The following is a 25,919-nucleotide window of genomic DNA, read 5'->3' as shown; positions in this document are numbered from 1 at the left end:
TAGTCCTTTTGCTGTGTATTGTGAAATGTTTCTGAAGTGGTCAAACTGTAAAGTGTGCATCACTGATCACAAAGTAGCAGCACTTTTCCAAATACAGTAGTTTTTCTGTTTGAATCATTTTTCTTTCCCCACCCACCAGTCCCTGTGCTCCATGGAGGAGTTCAGGAACCTGGACCGAGACATCGAGGGCTCAGCCAAACGCTGGAAGAAGTTTGTGGAGTCCGAGTGTCCAGAAAAAGAGAAATTCCCACAGGAGTGGAAGAACAAAACCTCTCTCCAGAGACTGTGCATGATGAGGGCCCTGAGGCCTGACCGCATGACGTACGCCGTCAGGTGAGAGGTGGAATCACTGCTCACCCTTTGCTCTGTGATCTGTGAACTGACCTGAGCTGTTTGGTGAAAGGGTAAAGGTTAAACAGCTTAACCTTTGGCTTATGGTTTGAGTTGAGAGGGTACCTGTGCTCACTGCTGCTACTGTTGTCGTCTGTTGCTTAGAAGTAGCGCAATTACACGGCTCTCTAAGTATAATTGCTGAGCCTAATTATTAGCCCCCAACCTCTGTCTAGAAACCTCATTGTATCAAACTTAGATTCCATTTTCTCCAGATATTAACATGAAATCTCTACTTGGATATTGTATCTTAAATTTAAAACACAGTAAAGAGATACATACAGCAATGCCTGGAGCTACCCATATAGAGAATAGGCAATAACATCATGGAGAATTGCATTCTGGGTAGTAGCATCCACTTCTTTAACAGACAAAAAACAAGAGTGGACCGGTCAAAGAGCAAGTGCAACATCCCCTGAGAGAGAAGCTAAACAAGGAAGCAAAGTAGAGCTACCTTGCAAAATTAAAGTAAATAAATGGCCTCATTCCGTACAAACAAGTGATGCCGTCAGGCGGTTCGAGTAAGGGTCTTAGCAAATATTGCAGGTTTTGAGCTGGCAGTTCACAAAACTGACCAAGTAGTGTTCTGAACATTTTAAGAGACATGCAATAATACAACTTAGCATCCTGCTCCCCTCTCTCTCTATGTCCTTCTGTCTCTCTCACACAAAAAGCAGCTTTATCATTAGCGTTGTTGTGCTCAGGCTTTTCGTTATTCAGCTTTTGAGCAGGAAAATTTGTTAAAGTCTGACATATTTAAATCTCTCCAGTCACACTGTCCAGTATAAATATTTCCCTCTGCAAATATGTATGCCTAACAGCCAGCAAGTGCCTCTCTGTCCACACTAAATCTGTTAAATATGCACTTGTGTAACATCATGTAGACAGACCATGTACCTGTCAGCTGTACGCTCATGCAAACAAACCATGTTGGACATCAGCTGTGCGCTTGAGATCATACTTAAGACTTAATCACTTAAAAGACAGGTGAGTACTTGCTGTCTTACTGTGTTTGTACGTTTTAAACAGAAAAACGTTTTATATTTTGATATTTACCGTAAATGACATTCAGTATAACCAACACACATTTGTCAGTGATGGTCATTACAGGAAACTCAGCTTTGGTTTGCAGGTTTACGGTTTGATTAATTGATAACCACATATGTTTACGGGTCAGGTGGAGAGCAGTTATAGCAGTTGATAGTGCAGCAGACGTTCAACATCCCACCATGTGTTTGAGCTAGATAGGATAGAAACACAACTGCATTGTCTAATAGTAGTCAGCCTCTACCATGGCTGCCTTGCCCTTAATTCCCACAATACTTTGTGTTGCTCAGTACTGCTGATGTCACGATTCTATATTTTACTAAATATTTTAACTGTTGGAAAACAAATATTAAAACTGCACTGATCAAAATGTTTATGGGAACAAATAACAAAACGTGTATGGAACGTTTTGTAAACGATGATGTAGTTAAGGGTGCTCATGCAATATGGCAACTGAAGTGTGGCAGAGTGCAATAACTTGCCAAGCTATGTTAATAGTTAGCCACCAAAGATTGCCAATTTTTGCAAATGGTGACAGCTTCCAGATCTGTGTGCTATAAGTAAGTGGGTAGAAGTGCAAGTTGACAAATATTGATTGGTCAGATATATGCATGTTTTTGGAGAAGCTGAGTGCACCAGCGCAAAGCTACGACTTATACAGTATGGGCTCTAGTTTCCCGGCGCAGCGCAGGGTGGTGAACCTCGCACAGAGCTAGTTTTGAGCAGCACAACCCGAGGCGCGCTCAGTTTGGTAGTTTGGCAGACCGAGGTGCGCTGAGATGGGTGTGGCGGCGCAGCAGGGGGAGGTGTCGACAGATCCAGCTTGGCGCAGTGACAGTTTCGTGCCAAAAGGCTTCGCCGAAGGTGCGCTAAAAGCTCGCCAACTGAAACCAGGTCTACGTACTGTCAGCGCAGGGGGAGCGCAGCCGGTGTGAGCCGAAGTTTGGCTGACCGGCGGACAGTGCGCACACGTCACCAAAACCTCACAGGCAGGTTTCCAGAATATCAGGCACATTAACGATGCAATAAATACCCACAAAACCACTATTCAATGAAACTATCTGCAATCAGCACATAAATGTATCTCTATATCGACTGTCCCGTCACATCTGATGTCAGATCAAAGGGGATTGGCACCGTTTGGCACGTTTGGCACACATAATGGAAACCCAACCTGATTTGATTAACACAGCTGCAAACTAATGAGTTCACATCCCTCTCAGCCAACCACAAACAGCCACAGCATCAGATAAGGAGTATATATTCAGCATCTGTCATCTTAGAAAAGTCAAAAGAAAAGAAACCGAGTGAGACTGCGAGAGAGAAAGAGAGAGAGCACGCACGCAGGAGAGAAACGCAACATTGATTTACAATTGTGGTGACCTCCTCCCAGGCTACCTTTGCATCATCAGCCTGTGGAGGTCTGCTTGCAGTTCCATATATTTGGACACTGCGAGCTCGGACCTCCCAGACCAAAACATCAGTTTCCTCCTGGGAGAAGTTTGGCCGTCTGACGCTGCTGCTCTCTTCCGCCATGGCGAATTGAGTAAACTCTCATTACACTTTCGTGCGGTGCATTTAAGGGCGAGGAGAGGGGCTCATTTGATTGGTGTGATGTGTGTAAAACCCACTCCACGCCTTCTCTCCTCCCTCTTTCCGACTTGCGCCGGTAGGAGGGACGGAGGTGGGATAGAGGAGTATAGCTGTGCCAGGGCGCACGGTGTGCCAAACTTGCAAAATCCGCCTGGCCACACCCAGTTGGCGAAGCGCAGGTGTGCTGCCCCTCCGCCGCGCCTGGTCTGCGAAACTAGAGCCCTAAGTCACTTGACGTTTATGACTATGTTATCTGTGGTGTGGTCATGTACAGAACATCAAATACTTCGACATAGGCTCAGTGTTTTGTGTCTTGAGATCAGAAATCTTCAGTGTTGGGCAGTAACGCATTATTAGTAACATGTTACAGTAACGCCGTTAGTTTTGGCAGTAACTAAAAAGTTACTTTTCTCAGTAATGCATTACTTTTTGGTTTAAGTAATTGAGTTACTAACTGAGTTACTTTTTAATGAAGTAACTAGTAACAGTAACTAGTTACTGTTTTTCAGTAACTAGCACAACACTGGAAATCTTCCCCTGCCAAAGACAAGGACACAAGATTAATTTGGACTGTGTTACCTGGTGACTTTCAACTGAATGTGTCCGTGGGTGCTCATAGTAACTTACGTAAATGGTTGGCGTAGACATTAGACACAGATTAAAGTAAAATTAAAGGCTTTTAGGAGTTCACCTACATGTTCTCTTCATGTTTTTAACAGTTGTCAGTCAGTACAAACAACCACGCATTCAGCTGAGCCGCCAGTTAACGCTGTCACTCATTCAATTGAAACACCTGTTGCTCTGAAACAGTTGTGATCCAGTCAGAATTCTGTACAAGTTGATGCTGCTGTCAGAATATCAACTCTGAGAATGAAACATGCAACAACAGGACATTTTGATGCCATTAACAGTCTCAAGTCAAAGTTGAAGCTTGCTGACTCTTCTGGATGACCAGGGCACAACGCTACCTTCATTGCCAATATGCACAGACATACTTTTGATTACATCAGTTGTAAATAGGGTTTTTTGAGACAAACCCACAAAGAATAATCCCCACAGTATGTTTTTTCCCTTAGCTCTTTACAGCGTGTGGCATCTTTCATCAAACAGCAGGCAGACACAGTTAAAGACTAGCTGGTGCACACAGTCAAGCATTTAGTTGCTAAGGAGACAGATATTTTCCCCCCAGTTGATTGAGACCAAAATTAAGCTATAAGGAGAGTAATAATTTGACTTTGGGCCGGGTTATGCTGAAAAAGAATTAGTTTGTACAAGTGGACTTACAGGTGGATGCAGCTGGCCCAGTTAGAAGGCAGACCTCTATGTAATTTACCAGTTTATTTGTGAAATGACTCATACATAATTTGAGCTATTTATTGAAATAGCTGTCAACAACAACAATTTAAGCTGGCAACATCATTAAAGCATTTGGAATGAAGTTTTAAATTGCTGTTATTTTGAATTGTCCATCAAAATATAATTTATGTGAGCTTTGTATCTTCAAATAATATGTCAGCAAGGATTTACATATAGAAAATATACAATGTCTATTTATTTAAGAGTGTATAGTTTGGGCGGAGTGAGAAAATCGTGTTTTAAAAGCTGAAGGATTTAATCCAGAGAGGTTGAAAAGAGCCACTGACAACAGTCGTGACTAGAGTTAATATTTTTTTTTTTTTATAAGCAGCTGTCTATCTAATACACTGTACTACAGAAGATTCCCACTCTTCAAGTTATTCAGCTTGTCGGTCAAAGATAATAAAAAAGTGTTGAGAACTGAGTCATATTCTCCCCACAGAGACTTTGTAGAGGAGAAACTGGGGAGTAAGTACGTGATTGGCAGATCACTGGACTTCGCTGTCTCCTTTGAAGAGTCGGGCCCAGCTACACCCATGTTCTTCATCCTCTCTCCTGGAGTTGACCCTTTGAAGGATGTGGAGAAACATGGTAATACTCTTTCTTGTTTTATGTTTAATAAGTCGTAAAATTCACCCTCTGAATGTGTTCTGGACTTTAATCAAAGCATGCATATTGCCAATTTAACTGTCTTTTCTGTATGTTGTGGGAAAATGCACGATTTTCATTGAACAGCCTATTCAAGTCAAGTGCAGGCATACCTGCATGCATGATTTCCATTTTGATTTCTACTGCATAGGATTATCAGTCGGAACAGTAGTCATCCAAACACATCTGCTACGTGTCTGCTGTGATATCAGCCATCAGTGCCAATGCACAACAGGCTCTGGGTAGATTGAAGGGATTATACTAAAGGTCACAAATATATGAGACGACACCCCTTGTGTATTAGGGGCAGTAGAAAGTAAATGTCATTGGTTTTAGAGTTACTTTACAACCCCGTATGAATAATGCGGATAGCGGCAGGACACACCATTTTGATTTTTGACCACAGATATGCCAAAAGCTTATGTGCTGACTGGAACGGGGATCCATCACAGCCTGACACTTCTAAATCTGCTGCCAAATAATTCAGTCTGTGGGTATTTGAAGTCAGCTCTATGAAATATTCAGATTGCTCAGATTGTATCATTTACTTGAACAGAAATTTCCACAATGTGAGTCCCCATACATTTTCAAATATAAGTATTTTGCATTCAAGTAAGTCATCTTGACTAATTTACTGTTTTTGTCTGATTTGACTTTCAAAATTGCATATTTCCCTCTTACCTGTAGTGCTACTTATCAGTCTAGATTGTCTTGGTGTGAGTTGCAGAGTGTCGGAGATATCAGCCATAGAGATGTCTGCCTTCTCCAATATAATGGAACTAGATGGCACTCAAAGCCATCTCAAAACTCAAAACTTTGAAAAACTCTACAGCAATGTGTCTTTCTAGAAATCATGACCATGGTATCAAGATAATCCACAGACCTTGCTGTGAGCAGTTTCATGTAGGAACTATTGTCTTACTACCAAACTACACCTGTCAACCATATCACAGCACAGAGGGGAGCATGCATCTACTGCTAGCTGACCTAGTACCACTGAGCTAGCTAACATTACGGCTCAGCCAAGGAGGACATTATTAATATTTACATTTCACACTGTCACAAGCATGAGTCTCTTGTCTTTGAGTAGATGCACACTTCCTTCTGCACAGCAAAGCGGTTGGTGTTGTGTGGTAGAAAGAAAATAGTTCCTACATGAAACTGCTCACAACAAGTACTGTGGATTATTTTGAGTAACCGGATCACAATTCCTGGAAAGAGACATTGCTGTTGAGTTTTTCAGTTGTATCTTTTGGCAAGCTGAGTGCAATCTAGTTCCATTATATTAGAGAGAAGGCAGACATCTCTATGGCTATTATCTCCAACACTCAGCATCTCACACCAAAACAATGTAGACTGATAAAAAGCAGTACAGGTAAAAGGACCAGTACTTGCCAGTATTTTAGATGCCTCATTTTCACAAAGATTCAGATCCCAGTCCGCAGCAGGTGGTTAAATCAGCCATAGATAGACCTTCGGCCCAAGTGAATTCCACCATCCTCTCCTAATATGATAAGAGGGAGCACTCCTGCTGGAACTGCCTGTAAGAGGTGTGATTATGGATTATCAACACCCATAGTCAATCACATCAAAGCTAAAAGTAACCAATCACTGCTGCTGTAGAGAGAGCGGAGTGAAGATGAGGAGCAACAGCCACATTACACTGAACCACAAAGAGGTGCTTTTCCATTATAGCTGTGACTATTGGGTTTCTCATTGGTATTAGGCTTCAATTAGATTTTCATTAGATAGATAATGTGATTTTGTATGCTCTGCAGGGGACTAATATCCCTGAGACAAAACCTCACTATCTGCCTGGTTTCCGGTCAGAGTTTTAATAGAACAGACAGAAATAATTGTATTGTTTGAGTTAAATCTCAGTGGGCCAACCTAAAGTGGGCAAGGAATGCTGAGTCATTGTCTGTCCGCTGATTTTGACAATGAACACATACAATGACTTTTGATGAAATTTGCTTATTCAATTTCTTAGTGAGAATTAGATGGGAAGATCATTATCACTGTGAGTTCAATATATTTGTAGTATGCAGCCCATTCTTTTTTCCCACATCAATGTTCACATGACGTACTCAAGTAGGAAATTGCATCACCGCTCATATCACCATGATATTATGGTTGTGTTTCTGTGTTCAGTTCAGTAGTTGGGTATGTTGCTGGTTTGTTAGGTTCTCTACAAAGCTATGCCTATATATGCACTGTGTATGGGGTTAATAGCTCAGCAGTCAACTATCTGTCAGCTCATAATGATCCCTTCTGTGGCATTCATGGTCTTTCACTGGACTTTTAAACAGAAAATATGGTATATCATGCTAGCACCACTACCTTGACCATGAAGCTGATGATTCAGCATCTTAGTAATCTTGGGAGATTCCGTGTTAACATTGGTTTGTAAATGTACTGACCAGTTTCAGTCACCAAATGTTTAGCCAAGCGTAGCACAGAGACTGGAAGTCGGTGAAAACTGCTAGTGTAGTTATGAAAAGCAACTCCAAAGCTTTAATGTTAACGAGTGTAATACATTCACTTGAGGAAACACTTTTGCTCTTTTTTTTTTTTTTACCATGAAAACGTTTCTCATAATTCTGAAAAAATAATCTAATTAATTTATAAAAACAAGGCAAATTTCTTAAGTAAATGCACAGAGTGCTGCAGGAATTACGTTTTTTTTTTTTTTTGTTTTTGTTTTTGTTGTTTTTTCCTTTTTTTTTGTAGACGGACGCACAAGTCCATGTCACTCTGGTTCCCTCGTCAAAAAACCTATGTGATTTTTTTCCTTTGGATTATTGCTGAAAATAAACTCTGTGGCAAACAAACATTCATGATACTCATACAGATAATCTTCTCAAATATACACAATTTTTAGGATTTTTGAATCCTAAATGCAATCGGCAAAAGTAAAAAGCTAATATCAGATTGTAAATGAACTCCACTACAGTCACATGACTTATTGTCATCACACCACAACAAGGCTGTAAACCATTTTAAGAAACAAATAGAAGCTTCAGAATTCCCAAGTGGGGTATTTACTAATGTATTTTATATTATAGAACAAAATGTGAAAGTCTTGTAAGCTTGTGTTTACCACAGAACTTATTTTCAGCCATCTTACCAAAAACCCATTTGAAAAACCCATTGACCTGAAGACAAGGGAACTGGGAGTGGTAGAATGCGAAGTCATTTCCAGGTTTTAGGATTCATTCCTTGGGCACTCTATTAAGCTTCCACCCATATAGAAACAGAAAACAGTAATCTATAATGTAGCAAGCAGTTAACCTACACATTGAAGCCATGCTAACTCTAAATAGTCCTTTTGCCAAAATCAAGCTGTTGGCTTTGTGCATATCCAAACCATAGACTGTATAATAAAGATGGACGATATTACAGCTTCCCCAAAGTAAAGCCAAACCATCTCAGTCATCCCCTGGTGGCTGGCTGCAGTGTGGGTCATAAACCCTGTCCCCTCAAGTGACTTTTGGATGTGTATTTGTCCTGAGTTTGCAAGCTAACAAGATACAGAATGTACATAAACCAGCTTCTGAGTTATGTATTGTTTTTTTTAAACTTTCACTAACTGTTATCTCTCATTTAAATTAGCAATTTTCCAAAATATCAGACTGCAGTTTGGAGCCTTTGAATTCAACAGTTTGACAGAAGTATTTTTGTTTGCAATGTTTCCTTTGTGTTTTCTTTCAGGGAAGGGGCTGGGCTTCACATTTGACAACAAGAACTTCCACAATGTTTCTCTGGGCCAGGGCCAGGAGGTTATAGCTGAACAAGCCCTCGATTTAGCAGCGAAGAACGGCCACTGGGTGATTTTACAGGTACAGTATAATACACATACTGTACAGGCACAGAGAAAAATATCTCACATGAAATTTTATGCACAGTAAATACTCAAGGTTCCTACGCAAGTATGGAAAGTATGGAAATAAATTTGATCAATTTCCAGGTATTAAAAAGTATGGAAAATGAAAAATAAAGTATGGAAAAATATTTGTTTCCAGACTATTACCACTGTACTAAAATACTGTTTTCTAAAATAGAAAATTAGGTATTTCCAAAAATAATTTAATCAATCCGGATCATGTTTTATGCCGGGCCAAGCACACTTTGTGTGAGAGCAAACGTCTCAGAAAACATACCGCCCCTTTTACCTGGTTGACAAGTGGTATGTCCAGTCCGCTGCCCTATGACCCTCCTCCAGCCCCCCAGGTATCAAGTTTCACTCCAACACTGCACCTTCGACAAGAAGACGAGTTTCACATGGTTCACAATGGGTAGATGCAAGTTTTTGGATGGATGGCTTGACAATACCGTATATAAATACTGGTTGGCCAAGGATTCCCAATTCACACACAGAGCTAGATGCAAGCTTTGTGTGAAATCGTTTGACATCACCAACATGGGGGAGGAGGCGATTCTGAGCCACATGAAAGGAAAAACACAGATGTCTCGTTACTGCATCGCTTGCACCAAGAGTCCCAACCTTTTTGCCTCAGCCCAGACATTGAACTTACCTGAGTTTTTATTTGCATGCCATTATGGTACTTGGCTACAATCGCCTATTAAGAATAATTAAATATGATGTGAAATATGATACACTGATATATTTACTCAGATGTCGCATATTTTCTGGAAAAAAAAAAAAAAAAAACCGCAGAGAAGTCTGGAAACTAGGGTATGGAAAAGTATGGAATTTTGAAATTCCAAATGTGTAGGAACCCTGAATACTGCTGTGTACTTTAAGCTCACCACATATATATTCACCATTCACAGAGAGCCCCCACAGCACCTGAAATCTTTTTATGAGAACACTGGGTGGATCCAATTATAGTTTTTTGAAAGGGTATTTGAACACTAATGTGACTGTGTGATGTGTGTGATTGTTAAAACATTCTGGCTCTCTCTGAATTGCCCATTGCCCATCCACCACACACAAAGCTGCCAAATCATAAAAATTATGATTGCAATAAAAGTTGACACACAGACACTCATAAAAATACTGTTTATCTAAAACACATTTTGCAAAAATGAATACAGGGTTCATTTTGTGTCAAGGATGTTCCATTCAGTAGTAGTTTTAGGTGGCATTTCCCCTATCTGTGCATGTTTTGAAGGAGGTGTATCATCACATTGTTTTTTATTACATACTCAATGGGATGTTTGCTTTCCTCCCAGGTTTGTCTGCACGGAAAAGTGAATTTAATTTTCTGCGGAAATTTCCTCACTGAAAGGGCTGCGGCATTATACAGTACAATATCTACGCGGTGTCTGTTCTCCTCTTATCTGGAGGGCAAGGCTGGCGTTTGCATTTTAAGTGGAAACCTTGGTGGAATTCTAATGGGAAGTATCGACAGATATGAGCCGCAGACCGGGCACTGCGGGACACCCTTTTCTTTTAATTCACACAGCTGGTAGAAATTCCAAAAAAAAAAAAAAAAGAAAAAAAAAAAAAGAAAAGAGAGAGAGATGGGGACGCCATCACTCTCTGCTCCAGACCCAGGATAGCAGAGACAAGCAGTTGTTTAATTACCTTTGCATAAGAATCTCGATCGATAGGCTTAAAAAGGCCTCGTCCCTCTGGCAACAAACCTCCCACTCGCTTTATCATCAGCTGTCTGTCTGTCTGCTCGCTGAGAGCCACCCCCATGGCACTGACCGGGAAGGGAGAGGAAAATGGAGGGGAGGGGAAGTATCATATTTTTGTTTCTCTCCTGTTTTTCAAGACAGTATCTTCTCCTGATATAATGCTCCATCTTTTCTCTCTATCGCTCTTCCCACCCTCTCATTCCGCTACATAACTTTCATACTTAAGTCTTATCATTTTCTCAAAACGCATCAAATTCTTATCAATCCCCAAGTCCTCCCACCTTTCTCACCAGCCGGCCCTCTCTCCCTCCCCTCCTCACCTCCTCATCTCAGCTATCCACCTACCTATCCACCCCCCCCTCCACCCCCCGTCTCACAGCCCACCTTTACTCTCCGGCTGCCAGGCCCGGCTCCATCAGCGGAGGGCTGGGTCAATGGCAGGTTCCCCCTCGCTGACGGGTAATTATACTGCAGAACAGCAGCTCCTGCTCAGATGGGCCTCGGAGACAGAGATGCAGAAACTTTGAAAGCAGCCCATCGGGAGGGAAGAGGTGCAGAGATGGAGAGGCAATCAATCGGGCAGATTGGAGTTGAATATCCCACATGGGCCAGGCAGTGGGAATCAAGTGGCCTAAACTTTCAAGCATCTTTGCACATTTACTACTAAAACCACCCCATTTGCAGCCGCTGGCAGAAAGAAGTGCAGATAGCAGAGATAGGAGAGACAATTTGACAGAAATGCTCCCCCTCAATGTCCTCTCTTCATATTACTTTAGAATGCTGCGCTCAGACCACAAGATATCAGCAACCAGGAACGCTGTGACTATGTCGTACGTGCTGTATCCATTTGGTTATCATGGTACCTCATTTTTTAGGTCTTTCTGAACACAAGACAACCAGTATCTTGAACCATGGATGTACAAAGACAACTGGATACAGCTTTGGGGGAGGGGCCCCGTTTATCCCTATGAAAGCCAAAAAAGTTTGACTAGCGGGAAAAAGGGCTCATTTTTGCTCAATATGGAGATGGAGACAGACAGAGACTTATGTCCGTACTCCGTGATCATTTCATCAGTATTTGTGCATGTTTTCTGATAGTTTGCTGACACGGATGAAACAAAGCATTACCACCAGTGATCGTGGAGGCAGTGTAGTGTAGTTCAAGCAAGATACGACTGTAGGAGATGACGCAGAAATTTAAATACGAATGGGTAATATGGTGAAAATAATTCTCTGTCCACATGTGGGGATGTAACGTTGTATGGCTGCACAGACTACCACTGTCGACAGCACTGTCTCTATTTAAAGGTTAAATGTTACGACCTCCTCCAGTGTTGCCTCGTTTCTTGTTGTGTGAAGCTTTTGACTCTAGTGCCATCTATTGGCTGTATCTATGCCATCATAAAGGACGCATGGGGGGAGTAGTATGAGGGCAGTGATGTTTACAACTTTTGAAATGGAGGCATCTATTTTTGTACCTAAAGGGAGTATAAATGAGATGAATGATCAAAATTTTAGTTTAGTTTTCGTACTGGGATTTGATGTACCTCAAAGAAATCATCCACTGATTTACAGACATCTCTTTTACATTGTAAGTCTATCGGAAAGAATCTTTCTGGGCACCATGGCATCATGTGGCAGACCCAGTAGTTGTAATTATACAGTTTGGCCACAATGTCAAATTGTATTCCATGCCCAGCTCTGTTCCCGGGGGCTTGTCATACACGCTGCTTTGGGCGCCATTGTTTACGTTCTTGTTTCCGGGATTTGGTCTGTAGCACCTCCTTCCTGATGACATCACGCAGGTCATAAAAGACAGCAAGCTACAACTGGTCAGGGACCAACGTGTAGACAGTCACAGCTCTTGGCTAAGACACCGCAAGAATTCATGACTATAGTCTGACATAGACAATTTTAACAAACAAAAATATGGTGTAGTCTGAACCCGGCACAGGGAAGAAAAAGACAGCTTTAATATTTTTTTAAAAAAGTCATGCATTTTATTAAATCTTACACTGAGAGTTGGACAAGATTCGTTTTAACTATTAATGCTGAGGTGACCCTTTTTAACCTACAAGGATGGCAAGGAATAAATTGTACAACTTCAGCTACCCTGAGAATATCAGTATTGTGGCTCTGTTTAATTAATTAATGTGATGTGAATTATCTTGCAGTGTAATAATAAATCATATCACCAACATTTTCTCTTCTTTATAATTTTGTTGCAAAAACAGGAGGAGCCACTGGTTTCAGGAATATTTTCCCCACTGTAAATCCCAGTTTTAAAGTTTTCTTTTACTGATATCTTCAATGTTACTCTACACAAAAACAGCTGTATTAAATCAGGGTCCAGTTACATCACAGGGGTATTCCTTTAGATTTGGTGGAAAGGGCTCTGCTCTTTGAGGGAGATTTCAAAGAGTCAGAGCAACAACAAGGATTCTGCTGGGAAATCTAAAAACAGCTTCATACATTTGGAACTATACTAAAAAACATATCTCATAAGAAGGAAGTCAGGTTGGTGGAGGGAGTGTAATGGCTAAGTAAACAACCAGGTTTGAAACCACGACTTGGAGACAAGCAGGTTATATAAAACTTCACGTTTGCTCATGGTCAAACACAGGAAAAAGTCAAAACCAAGCAGGTGGATGAATACAGGCAAACTCTTCTGTCCAAGGGTCAGGCAGGGGGTCAGGAAGGTAGAAAAAAAAAGGACTGAAAATCTAAGACGTAAGCACAATTGACAATCTGGCAGGGAATGAATGGAAATGGGCCAGTTTCTTTGCTGCAGGGCTGATGAGGGAAAGTGTGAACAGGTGAGGAGGTGGGCGGGGAAGGTCAGGTGATGGGAAGGGCGGGAAAGGGGTTACAGGAGGGCAGAAGGGGGTGGATGGATCTGAAATTACAGGACAGTTAATATGTGCCAGCAGAAAAAAAGCATGGATGACTAGGAGTTGGTTGGAGTTGTGACAGGGAGCTGCAGCAGCAAACAGCATTGGCTTGAGTGTCAGCTGATAACCACACAGCTGGTAAATGAATCAGTAATTGTGCAGCATCAGTGCACAAGCGAATTCCAGTCAGCTAATGCAAGTGTGACACAACAATAGTGGTTTACTGTGTCCTTAAGTGCCGATGGCGTCCTGAAGAAGATCTCTGTTTGTCGTGGGCACATTTTCTAGTGTCCCCCGGACAGCAAGCCCTGCTTTTTAGCCTGCGCATATTTGATGTGACACAACAGAAAAACGTAGGCCACTGCCATCGGTGAATGTCGTCTTATTTGCTGATAGGCTGATGGCTGTCAACAAGGCACATGTCAGTGGATACCGATGTGCTGCAGATAAATTGGCGCAAGTGTAATCTTAAGCCGTTGTTAGTGGCACATGTGATTTGATGTCTCTGATCACAATACACCTTAGTAGCTTCTATTTCTTTTCTGCTCCAATCAGCAACACCTGCACACATGTGCTCTGAGCTCATCCACCATTACTTTCTGTCACCCTTTCTCTCTCAACTACACACTTGCCACACCCACACTAGGGCTAGTCTTTAATGAGCTACACCTCTGTTAAATACCAGTTTCACAATTTATTGTGTGTATTTCATAGGATTATTTGAATTGGCAGGCTAATAATAAGCAAAAGGCTTAGGCAAGGTTAATTTACGTCACGTGCATCATTTTTTTAGTGCCCCCTGAAAACAGTTGACATTGTGTTTTGTGCCATGCTGTCCATATCTTTCTTCGTATGTGGCTGTGTCTTCCCTATTCTGTCTAAATACTGCGCATGTGTTGTCAAATTGGTGAAGGTGTTTTCTTATTTCTCTCAGGGCCACTCTAATTTGAGCCTTGATATACTGACAGCTGGACCGCAGCAAACTTTGTATTTTTATTTGTTTATGGCTCCTATAAAATAGGATTTTAATGTATAACAGCGAGTTAGCCGACCATTGAAAATAAAAACCTTCACAGCTCACAATACTCAAAGTGAATTCAGCATATTTGTGAATTTGTCCCTGACATTTTTAAATTTAGACTCAGCAGTCTGTCTTGCTATCGGTGCCTGCAGTGTGTCGGCAGTCCTGTTTGTCCCTCAGTCCTGTTTGCTGTGTTCCTACGTCAGTTTGGAGTCTGACTGCTTCTCCTCTGCAGGGCCACCGCCTCCTCAGCGCGGGAGCCCAGCTGTGCAGCTGTCCTCAGCGCCGCTCCTTGACGAATGTGTTTTTGTGTGTGTGAAAAAGAAATATTGTGTGCGTGCACCTGCACATGTTTATATTTGCTTGTTTATGAGCCAGCGTGTGTGTGTGCGTGACAGGCAGTTCGATGTGCCATTGTGTTTTCCCTCAGGTTGTGTTTGATAGCAATGCATCAAAGACCTTGCCAGTGGTGTCTTCTAATGGGTTTTAGATTCAACTTTTATATTATTATGTAAATAGGTGACTCTTTGATGTAGTATCAGCGCAGTCATCACAGGGGCTGGAAGGCCCTTATCAAGAAGACGTTGAGGGAACAAAAAAATGTTGCACCTGAAAGTTAATTAAAAAGCCATAAAATAGTGGCTGCTCCTCTGTCTTGTTTGTTTGTCTGTCGGCCTACTGGTCTGTCTCTCTCTCTCTCTCTCTCCATTGCTCCCCCTCCTCTTCCCCTGCAGCCAGAGGATGAATGGTTTCATTACAGTGACAACTTCTGAGGCAGTCTCTGACTTCCTCTGTTGGCTCTCTTTATTGCCAAATTATTTACATGCCAAGAGGAAGGGTTGTACTGGCTTGATGAAAAAGCGCTTGAATTTAGACTTTTAATTTGTATACCATTCATTATTCTCCAAGGCATCAAGAGGCAAACTAACTTATCCCCGTCTCAGCTCCAAGCTCCTCCCAGACTTCTCTCTCACAGAATGTGAAACTTTTTTCTCAAAAAACTGACGTTCCTCTCCCTGTCATGTCCCGTTGTTCGGAAAGAGGGCTAACTTCAGCCATCATAAGGAAGATTAAATATGGAGAGCAAAGGGAAATGAGAAAGTAAAGAGGCTTATGAATTAATGACTGGAGTTATTAGTGCTGTAATTAGATTTAGGGAATGGGCAGTGCTGCATGGTGAGATGTGGGGGGCTTGGCTGACTCCTTATCATTCACAGGATATCCTGTAAGTGTCAGGACAGTTGAGATGGAAAATTGAGCTCATCCATGCTTGTGTGATAGTACAAGTCAGCTCCACTGCCCGCACCACACTGAGAGATGAATATGCAGAAAAGTCAGGCTGAAGTTACAACGGAGAACGGTCGCTTAATGTCAGCATCCTAGAAATGGGTTTCAAGTGCTATGTACCAGTTAATTTGGTGCCACATCAAAGTCACAGTGAAGAGGGGAGAATATGCAACATTTTAATTGCTCTTTTTTGCTAGTTGTCATTACAAACATAAATTATACGGGCAATTCCAGCATCAAGTACCTTATTAAGCTATTATGTGTTATCCATTAAAGCCCAGACTTTCACAGATATCCAACAGAAAACATTATCTGGGTGTAGATTAGGCTCTCTACCCTCACAGAGGGGAATTAATTTTGCCTAACAACTAGCCTGTCGTTTATACCAATGATGTGCAGTTTTCCCTATTAACCCTATACTTGCTGATCCTGGTCCCTGCAGAATATCCACTTGGTCGCGCGCTGGCTGGGTACTTTAGAGAAACTTCTGGAGCAGCACGCAGAGGGAAGCCATGAGAACTTTAGGGTGTTTGTCAGTGCAGAGCCCTCCTCCACCCCTGAGGGCCACATCATCCCACAGGGCATCCTGGAGAACTCCATCAAGATCACCAATGAACCACCTACTGGCATGCACGCCAACCTGCACAAGGCCCTGGACAACTTCAACCAGGTAATACACCCCAAAGTTTGTTGTCATTTCCGGAAGTTATCAGATAATGTTAAATCCTCAGTGGTGCAATTTATCCACATTGCCATGTTCCATTGCTGTCAAAAATAATGGTAATACTAAAATGAATAAGGCCTAATGAATTTCCTCCTAAACAGTGCCTGTGTTCACTTCACACAACAAAAATCTAACCACACAAAGACTGTCTAACATTAAATACACAATACCTAAACTAATAAGACCGTAAATTTTATACTAACTAGCTTTTGTGGCTAGCCCTGTTCTGTGACTACTTTAAAACGCTAGCAAGTGCATATCAGCTACATTACCATCTTGATTGTATCTCAGCTGCTGGTCGATCTCGAGCCATACATCATCCTTTATTTGGTTGTTGAGGTAGTTGTCACAGTGTGTGTTGTACAGTGGGAAGCTTACAATGACCTTGCAGTATGACATCAGTTGGAACAAAGGATTTCATTGGTCAAACAATGAGATCAAGGTACGTCTGAATATTTCTCTCCCCAGCTAGAATGTTCTGCAGGGGTGTGCCAGCATTCATAGAAGATAACGAAATCCGTTTTTATACATTTCTGTGTTATTGACAAAAATCCATGCTCAGGGTGAAATGGCTTTTAATCATAAACCAGTTGGGGAAAAGGTAATATGATTTGATACAACACTTTGAAAGGAAATCTGAGATTGTTTCATTCATTTGACTCACACCTGCTAGCGTGTAACTAAAAACAGAAGCTATGGATACTTAATTTTGATGCATGGTACCTTTCTCTGAAGGACTCTTTTTTTTTTTGCCATGAGTGGCAGTTGAGTTAACACATGCCAATTTTCACTCCAGATTTCTCATCAAGTTGCCAATTTGCAGAAATGTAGGAGCTAGCAGATGTGGGGAGTCACCTTTCACTCACCCTGGAATTGCGTCTGACCCATGGAGGACAGATGTGAACGTAGCACATGCCAACGGCAAATGTTTGTGTGGATACAGTCCGCAGAGGGTCGTTGGTACGTCATGTGAGGACTGAGATCACAACAAAGTCTATCTGCTACTTTTCGTGTTTGTTATTGGAGAGTGGCCAGACAATATCATGCTCATGGGCCTTTCTACAGCCTCCATAGTTAGAATGGATCAGTGCGCTGCAGTGGCCTCTCCCTTTCCTCTACCTTATCAGTTCTCCTCTCTATCTAAGCCGTAACATTACCTCAGTGCTTCGCTGCCAATGCATCTTCCTCCGCACCATTACCTGAGTGCTCGGCTTCCTCCGAGTCCATTTCCACGATCCTTACTTTGCCGATGTCTATCTGCCTGATAAGTGCAACGTGCTTGTGAGCCCTGCTTTATGCAGACCCACAGCGAGGTCCACTGAGGTAACGATGGGGGAATATTCCAGTCATGTGTACTCAGTGAAAGCTAATCAATGTTAGGCTAACTCTCTGTAATAGCCCACCCGCGTGGCTAAAGCCAGCGCTAAGCCAGAGAAATGACAGTTTCTTTCCTCTTGACCTTTTCACTGGGAGAGGCGTACAGCTCTGCTGCCTATTTCCACCCCAGAAGCCTGTAAGTCTGGGTGGGCTGAAGTTAACATCTGGCACAATGGCTGAGGTTTTTACTGAGATGACACATGTATCATACTGTTGCAAAATAAGCTGTTATATATTTGCAATTTCTTGTTAGCTGAAATTGATTAATTTAGTTTATTTGTCAAGTTTTCTGGTTATTCAGACTCAAGCATACACTGGCCTAACCTGTCAGTTTAGAGATATTGAAGTGTGTTTTTCAGTGCATGTGTGTGTTTATGTGTGCTCTTCTCTGCGGTATGGTCTGTGTCGTTTCTCTCCAGTCCACAGGTCATGAATAGGGAGGCTATGGATCTCTTTCAGCTGTGTTGAGCAGAGGAGTAACGTGCAGAATATTAACTAAATCTCTGAAAGGGTGTGTGTGTGTATGTGTGTGAGCGGTAGTCAGCCTTCACTGTACTTGTGTGTATGTGCGTGTGCGTTGTAGGAGTCAGCTCCCCAGGGCACTGCAGCAGGGGAAGTGAAAGGGCCTTCACCGTGGCACTCACCATGACACATGCTGGAATAAAGAGAATTTAGCCTCCCTATTTCCATAGGGGTTATTGGCATGCTTATTTAACTGTCTCTCCCCCCAGAGATTACAATGCCATTTACATCCAGTTTTTTATTTGCTTGTCTGGAATAATGAGCCCAGGAGACGGTTGGAGGCTGAAAGCGCCTGACAAGTTGTGACAATTAAAAGGGAATCTCATTGTCGGGTTTATTGCCATCTAGTCATCTCATTGTCTGTCTGTTAGTGCACCGCACCGCTGGGGACTTGACAAAATAAAACAGATCACAGGACTGCCTGCCACAACTTTTTACCTGTAACACACCGATGTGTCTCAGTTAATGCAGCTGTACAGTTCAGGAGGGGCGAGTGTGTGTCTTTTATATGTATCACTCTTTTTTGTTTTCCAGGACACGCTGGAAATGTGTGCGCGGGAAAATGAGTTTAAGAGCATTTTGTTTGCCCTGTGCTACTTCCATGCGGTGGTGGCAGAGAGGAGGAAGTTTGGTCCTCAGGGCTGGAACAGATCATACCCCTTTAACACTGGAGACCTCACCATTTCTATCAACGTCCTCTACAACTACCTGGAGGCCAATCCTAAGGTAGATGTGTTTCTGTTTTTCTTTTATTCCTGCGCGAAGGATTACAAAGCCCCCTGTTTGTAATCTTAATTGGAAATCTAAACACATGTGACCTTAGCTTAACACCACAAGCCACCTTCTAGCAATGCAGCATTCCCTCTGTCTCAAATTCCCAGGTGCCGTATGATGACCTGCGCTACCTGTTCGGTGAGATCATGTACGGGGGTCACATCACGGACGATTGGGACCGCCGTCTGTGCCGTACCTACCTGGAAGAATTTATCAAGCCTGAGATGATGGAGGGAGAGCTGTTCCTAGCACCCGGCTTCGCTGTGCCTGGAAACATGGACTACAACAGCTACCACCAGGTGAGGTGGACTCAGATCAGGCAATACAAGCCTTATGATTACATGAAAAGTACATTTAAAGGGGACTGTGAGCAAAACCCTCAGACGTCAGGCCAATCTGAATAGTCTGTTTTTAATGTTTTTCTCTACTTCCGAGACCAGCTGATGTCAGCTTGTGGGTGATTTCTTTATATGGTCATCTGCTCCTAACTCTGCTCCTAGAGGCCTACACCTACATGTAGCTAAATGCTATTATCAGGGAAACATGTCATCTTGGTTGCTGATGTTGTTAAGTTCTCTCCAGTTTTAGATTGTATTCCTGCTTGAACATGTCTAGATTGTTTGCAAACTTTTACTGTTGATTTTTCATTTCATTTTTCAGTCATTCCCCTGTGAGTGCACGGCTACATGTAGCCACATACTGTCATCAGGGAAACCTTAATTTCAGTCAGTCAGGTTGTGTTTAGAAGCTTTTATTGGTGATTTTGTGCCGCTGTTCTCCGTTACAGTCATTTCCCTGGCTGCAGATGGCGAGATACAGAAGACCTTAAAACACTGACCAGTCAGAGCAGAGTGGACTTTTTCGGTAGAGGGGCTTAAAGAGACAGATCCTAAATGTAGCCGCAGGGTGAACACAGGTGTTCCAGCAAAGACAGTATGAGGACAATAAAGCATGTAAAAAAAATTATGCAGAAACCCAAAATACAAGTATGAACCTTAAACGAGCATAACATCTTTAAAATCACTCCAGCACAAAACGATACAGCAGAATAGAAAAAGCAGAAATTGTGAGTTCAGGCAATGAATACAATAAAACCCATAGTTATAATCAAAGAAAATATGAAGATTATAACAGTGGCACCAGGTGTTTCCACGGGGCCACTGGGGGGTCCCCAAGGGGCTCCTATTTGGCCTCCATCAAATTAATGGTGGTTTAATATTGCTTAAATTGAATCACTATAATTAAAAGTTTTTTCCCCATCCCTATCCCCCATGTACAGTGTACAGTTCTACAATTCAATGCTAAATCAATAACAATAAAACTCTTCCCATATGGGTCCCTGGGACATAACAGATTGTAGTTTGAGTTATATAAATATTTCTCTGAGGTGGAGCTGCTCTGTGGGTGGAAAGAGTTTGCCAGTAAGTCTAACTGGCACACTCTTACAGTCATCTAACAGGGAAAGTTGGGAGACATGAAAGTCACAGTAAGTGGAACCAGATGACTCATTGAACGCACAAAATATTTATGTAGATGCACCACAAAATGGTGTAAAGATTAGATTTTGTTCTAGCAGTTACAGTGTGTACCTCTGTGTTAGGTGGGTGGGCCTTTCCCAACATTCCTTAGGACAAACAACACCAATCTGTTCCAGAACTGTAATTTATGTAGACAAACATCATCATCGTTTTGGTTGCGTGTCACTGCTCCCATTAAGCCCCATTTAGTTCCACACCTGGAATCAACTCTGCTAAAGCCAACTTACACCTGTACAGCACCAAACTGCAGACATTTAGCAGCTAGTTGGTGAGCAGGGGTTGGTTGAGAGCAAAATTGAGCTAAAACAAGAAACGTTATGCAAATAATTTAAAGTCCAATTTATAAAACACATTCAAGAGTTGCTCCATGTCTGCTTGATGTGTAAATAGATAACTGACATGTTGTAACATGAAAATATGAAAATGTCAATTTATATTGCTTTAAAGGGCCAGTGTGTAAAATGGGTTGAAAACAGTGACATCAGTGGTCAAATTCTAGATTGCAGGGCTCACTCGCTCGCCCCTCCCGTCGGGTAAATGACGGTGGCCTCGTAGGGACAAAAAGCCTTGCGCACGACTTTTTCAGGAGTAGGTCTATCTAGCGACGAGGTGAATGTTTATTTAGAAATCTAAACCATGTTACGATATTGTAATGAATCCCTCACGAGCAGGAGACCAGAGTAGCGTTTCGGGAAAAAGGTCCGTTTATTTGAGCACTCCAGAAACTCCGGTAACACTCCACTCCGTCCCAAACTCTGACTCTTCTAGCGTAACAGACACACTTCATAACTTTACATACATACTCGTTTACCATACTGAGTGGGGACCCCCCTCCCCTCTCTGCTCCGCCAGTCTCCAGCCAGCACACTGACTGACAGCATAGCCGGTAAACAGAGCTCAGCTGTTTATTTAGCCTAGCAATATCTCCGGACTATAGTAGCTGCAATGGACGACTTTGAACGCGATTTTGAAGAGTTTCTTGTAGCGGACACAGACCCAGAGCCATACCTGTTTGAGCCGGAGCATACAGATGAGGAACTCCATGTGTTTGATGCTGAGCGGGTGAGAGGAGAGGCTGAATGCACAGAATGGGATTCGGTGCTACTGCTACCATCGTTGGGGAGATGTATCATCAGGAGGAAAAGCGCCGCAGAGAGTGCATCACAAGGAGTGAAGTTGCGTCTTCTTTTCCTCGCAGATGACGGTTCGGGTTCATTCTCTCCTGTTGCGTGGTAAGTGTGGTCCATTCGCAAACTTTATAACTAAAAAAACTTTTCACTTCTCTCTATCAACGAACTACTAACACTCTGCTGTTTCTTCCTCCTTCTTCCTTCCTTCCACTGTCTTCGTTGGTTCATTTATACACGCGAAACGCGTTCTCTGGCTGGCTGGATTGTCCACTCGGTCTGCCGTACATACATGGTGGCGCAAGATGGCTACCTCTCTAAAGCAAGGCCCTTGCTATATATATATATAAAAGCATAATTATAAGGCTACGAAAACCAAACAAATTTTATTTTATAGCGATCATACACTTGTATAAACATATCAATGGGTAGAATATTCAGATTCAGATTCAGATTGACAATAAACCATGCCAAATATTACACACTGGCCCTTTAAAGTCCCTGATTCATCTGAGCTTCACATCCTTCGATGATTAAAGACAGGAAGAACCTTCAAACTCCAAACTAAATAGAATCACAACAATGGTACCAATTCCTAGCTGTACATTTAAACTTGACAAGCAGATTTCCAGTGCAGACTTTTTTTATATACTTTATTAATCCCTGAGGGTAAATTCAATTTTTTCACTCTCTTGTCAATTACACACAATTACGAACACACACATGCACAAACTGGACCTATATATGCACTAAGTGGAGAGATGTCAGAGTGAGGGGGCTGCCCATGACAGGCGCTCCGATCGGTTGGGGGGTTCAGTGCCTTGCTCAAGGGCACCTCGGCAGTGCCCAGGAAGTGAACTGGCACCTCTCCAGCTACCAGTCCACACTCCATATTTTGGTCCGGATGGGGACTTGAACAGGCGACTCTCCGGTTCCCAACCCAAGTCCCTATGGACTACTGCCGTTGTTGTACTTGTAACTTCGAATTGAAGAAAGGAATTATATTAGTAACGTTGTTTTAGTAGCAAACACTACTCTCCATTGAGCAAGAAGCAATGGCAACCATAGTTACTGTAAATATTATTTACTTAAGATCCAGGTTTTTTTTCCAGAGTTTTTTCTGGCGCTTTGAACAGTATCTTAGCATCTTCAGTAGAGTCGATGACAAGTCTGCCATCTACATAAAAAAGGAGCAGCCTCCATTCGCTGATTTAGAACGTATACTGTATAATATATATATATCATGTATTAAAAATAACTTGAAAAATTTAGTAAGAGGAACTTTATTGTTCAGACTATTTATTGTTCAGTCAAATTACTGATGTATTTCTGATGTCAAGAATTACCTAAAGACCTTACACATCCTGCGTTTTTTGCACCCTCAAATTCATTGTTTTCAATGTAGACACGCAGCAGGCGTGCTCAAACACCAGAGCAACAAAACTGAGTTCAACTTTTGGAACGCAGCAGCGCACACCACATGTCATGTGACGAGGAAAAACCAGTCACAGGCGACAAATATCTCTCCCTTCTTTCGTAAATATTAGTCTGTGGTACATATGGAAAAGTTGATCATTTTGGTGCAGGGCTGCCAGAACCTTTTATCTGTCCCAAAGACGATATCCCCACACACTTATAAACAGGTAGACTCTTTATTGGCATTATACATTCCTGTACAACGAAATTTTGTTTGACAACTCTCCTTATCACAGCAGCAATGAGTAAAAGCAGCATAAGATATCTGCATGAGGTAGAAAGACTTTTATACTGTGCTTGTTAAGATTGCTTAGCAACCTCAGATGCAACCTGCCACCACGCTCTTGAAAGCTAGCTCAAAAAAGGCACAAAAGTAGCTCCAAGCGCCAGGCAGTTAAAGATGTGGCATGCATACAGCCCCTTAAAAGCTTAATGCCAATAGTGCTTCCCTCTTTTCATACATTATGCCATGAATAAAGCTAACCAACAGTATCCACTGCATGCCCCCCACACATAGTCACTCCACCAACATACAAGGTCCTCAGTATTAGATGATTTTGCTAAAACATGAGTTACATTCTGTGATAATATTTTGTAATGCACAATGCCTAGGTTTTGTAAAATTATTTCTATCTGCAGTCTTTGCACATCTACAGTATGGTGAGGGTCAGGCAATTAAAATGCAGGGTTAGGGTCAAAGACAGATTGTGGATAATGATGAACTTTAGTCTTGTGCATGAAGGTTGGACTTGTTTTCGGCTACATCCAACACCCAGACCTCTACACTTTACTTAAGCAATTCAGTATAGATGTAGTTCCTAGGATACTGGGCTACGTCACAATGTCACCAAACATCCAACACCACCTATTTAATAAAGATGCTTAAATGCTCTCTGCTGTGACTGGACTGAGTCTAAATCCAGGCTTTAGCCACCATGCTGCCCTGGTAGGTAATTATTTAAAATGCATAGAATTTATATGGCTGTTGAGAAGTGAGCTTGTGACTGGGAGGTCAGTGGTTCAGTCCGTGGTGTGGCAGGATTAATCTGGGTAGGGTAAGTGAAAAAGCAGCACTTACCCCTTCCTCATTACCACCACTGAGGTGCCCTTGAGCAACCTTTGAGAGGAGCTGCTAAGTGGCCAGCAGATCAGACAGTGGTTGTATAGGGCAGCTTTCAGATGTGTATGTGTGTAACTGTGCGAATGTGAGGACTTTCCTGCAAAAGAAGGGCTTCTTCTCATTGAAACCTCCCTGAATGAATAAAGGTTAAAAACAAAAATAGCCCATTTATTAGCTTCTTCCCCAGTGTGATCACCAATACAGTGGTAATGTTGACATCACTGAGCCTGAACTTGCTTCACAGAACTTCAGACATGAGTCATGACAGCTCAAGGCATCATCAGGGTACTGCTTCACCTCACCTCATCTGTTTTATATTATCATTTAACACAAAGCGTGATTGACAGGGTAAAATCATAAATGAGGTAGGTTGTTGTGCAATTGCTGCAGCGCACCATCAAGGCTCAGATGGTATGTAGCATTCTCAGAGAGAAGTAAATAAGCAAGGCCAAGCATATTGTGGTTATTTCAGTTTGGAATTTTGAGTGTTTTTTTTAAGCTTCATTCCCTGACAGCTGGAACCAACTTCACTGGTGTCCCTTAAGGAAAACTGACAACTGCCAACATTTATATGAATAACAGTGGTTCAGAAAATGTGTTCTTGCCAACAGTCCAGATTTCCCCCATGAGTTCCCTGAGGCGGCAGAGGGAGTGGGGTGTACGACTTGTATCTAATTTTCCCCCAGTCTGGGTGCTGCTCAACGGGCACATCCTGGCTGTCATAGTGGCTCCAGTGGGAAGGACTGGAGCATTTTACATTTGGCTGTCACCACACAGCAAAGCTGAGGGCAGAGTAGTTGGGATTTGGCTGAAGAACAGGAGCTGTAAAGGCCTGGGGTCCCCAGGGGTCTGTTAGGCCATTGCCTCCCTCACAAACATCCAGAACAAGCTTACAGTATATTTAGGAGAGAAGCGGGATAGGATAGGCACAAAGAAGGAAGGTGACTCAGCAGTTTTACTCCTCTTTCAACAATATACAGGTGTATGCAATCAGCAAAAGTTAGCCAGCAAAAAGAGGAGATCAAACAAGCTGACTACAAAGTGTTTCTGTATTAAAGGCCAATATATTTTCCATCAAAACTTTCATCAGGACATTATGATTAGAAGAGCTTTTTTTTTATATAATGTAAGTGCCCCACAAAAAAGCAGCCTTTTTCAGTTGAGCTTCCACTTTCATCTGCACTAACTTAAAAGCATATTGATATTCATTATGGACCAGCAGATGGAAAATGCCATATTTCCTTCCCCTTGTTATGGTCATTAACAGTCTGTCAATTGATCCTGAGTGTTTGAATCTCACCCAGAAATACCTCATCATTTATATGGTTCCATTCTTGTCCTTTGTCAGCAGTACTTTAGAAGAAACATATGAGAGAAAAAAAGACTTTGCTGCTTTTCAGTCCAGAAGTAATAGGAGTTGC

General features: G+C 42.2%; 1 protein-coding gene across 1 annotated transcript in view; it reads left to right on the top strand.

Moving 5' to 3' along the window:
* The window catches only part of dnah9 (dynein, axonemal, heavy chain 9), a 202,293-nt gene that overhangs the window by 144,895 nt on the left and 31,479 nt on the right, over nt 1–25,919 (top strand). Inside the window, 6 exon segments of the mRNA XM_078163039.1 lie at nt 140–333; nt 4,829–4,977; nt 8,746–8,873; nt 16,283–16,510; nt 18,998–19,189; nt 19,345–19,536. Of these exon segments, the coding sequence (XP_078019165.1) occupies nt 140–333; nt 4,829–4,977; nt 8,746–8,873; nt 16,283–16,510; nt 18,998–19,189; nt 19,345–19,536 (1,083 nt within the window).

This window comes from Epinephelus lanceolatus, chromosome 21, assembly GCF_041903045.1.
Source record: "Epinephelus lanceolatus isolate andai-2023 chromosome 21, ASM4190304v1, whole genome shotgun sequence".
Classification (NCBI taxonomy): domain Eukaryota; kingdom Metazoa; phylum Chordata; class Actinopteri; order Perciformes; family Serranidae; genus Epinephelus; species Epinephelus lanceolatus.
This window is presented reverse-complemented; position numbering and strand designations above follow the sequence as displayed.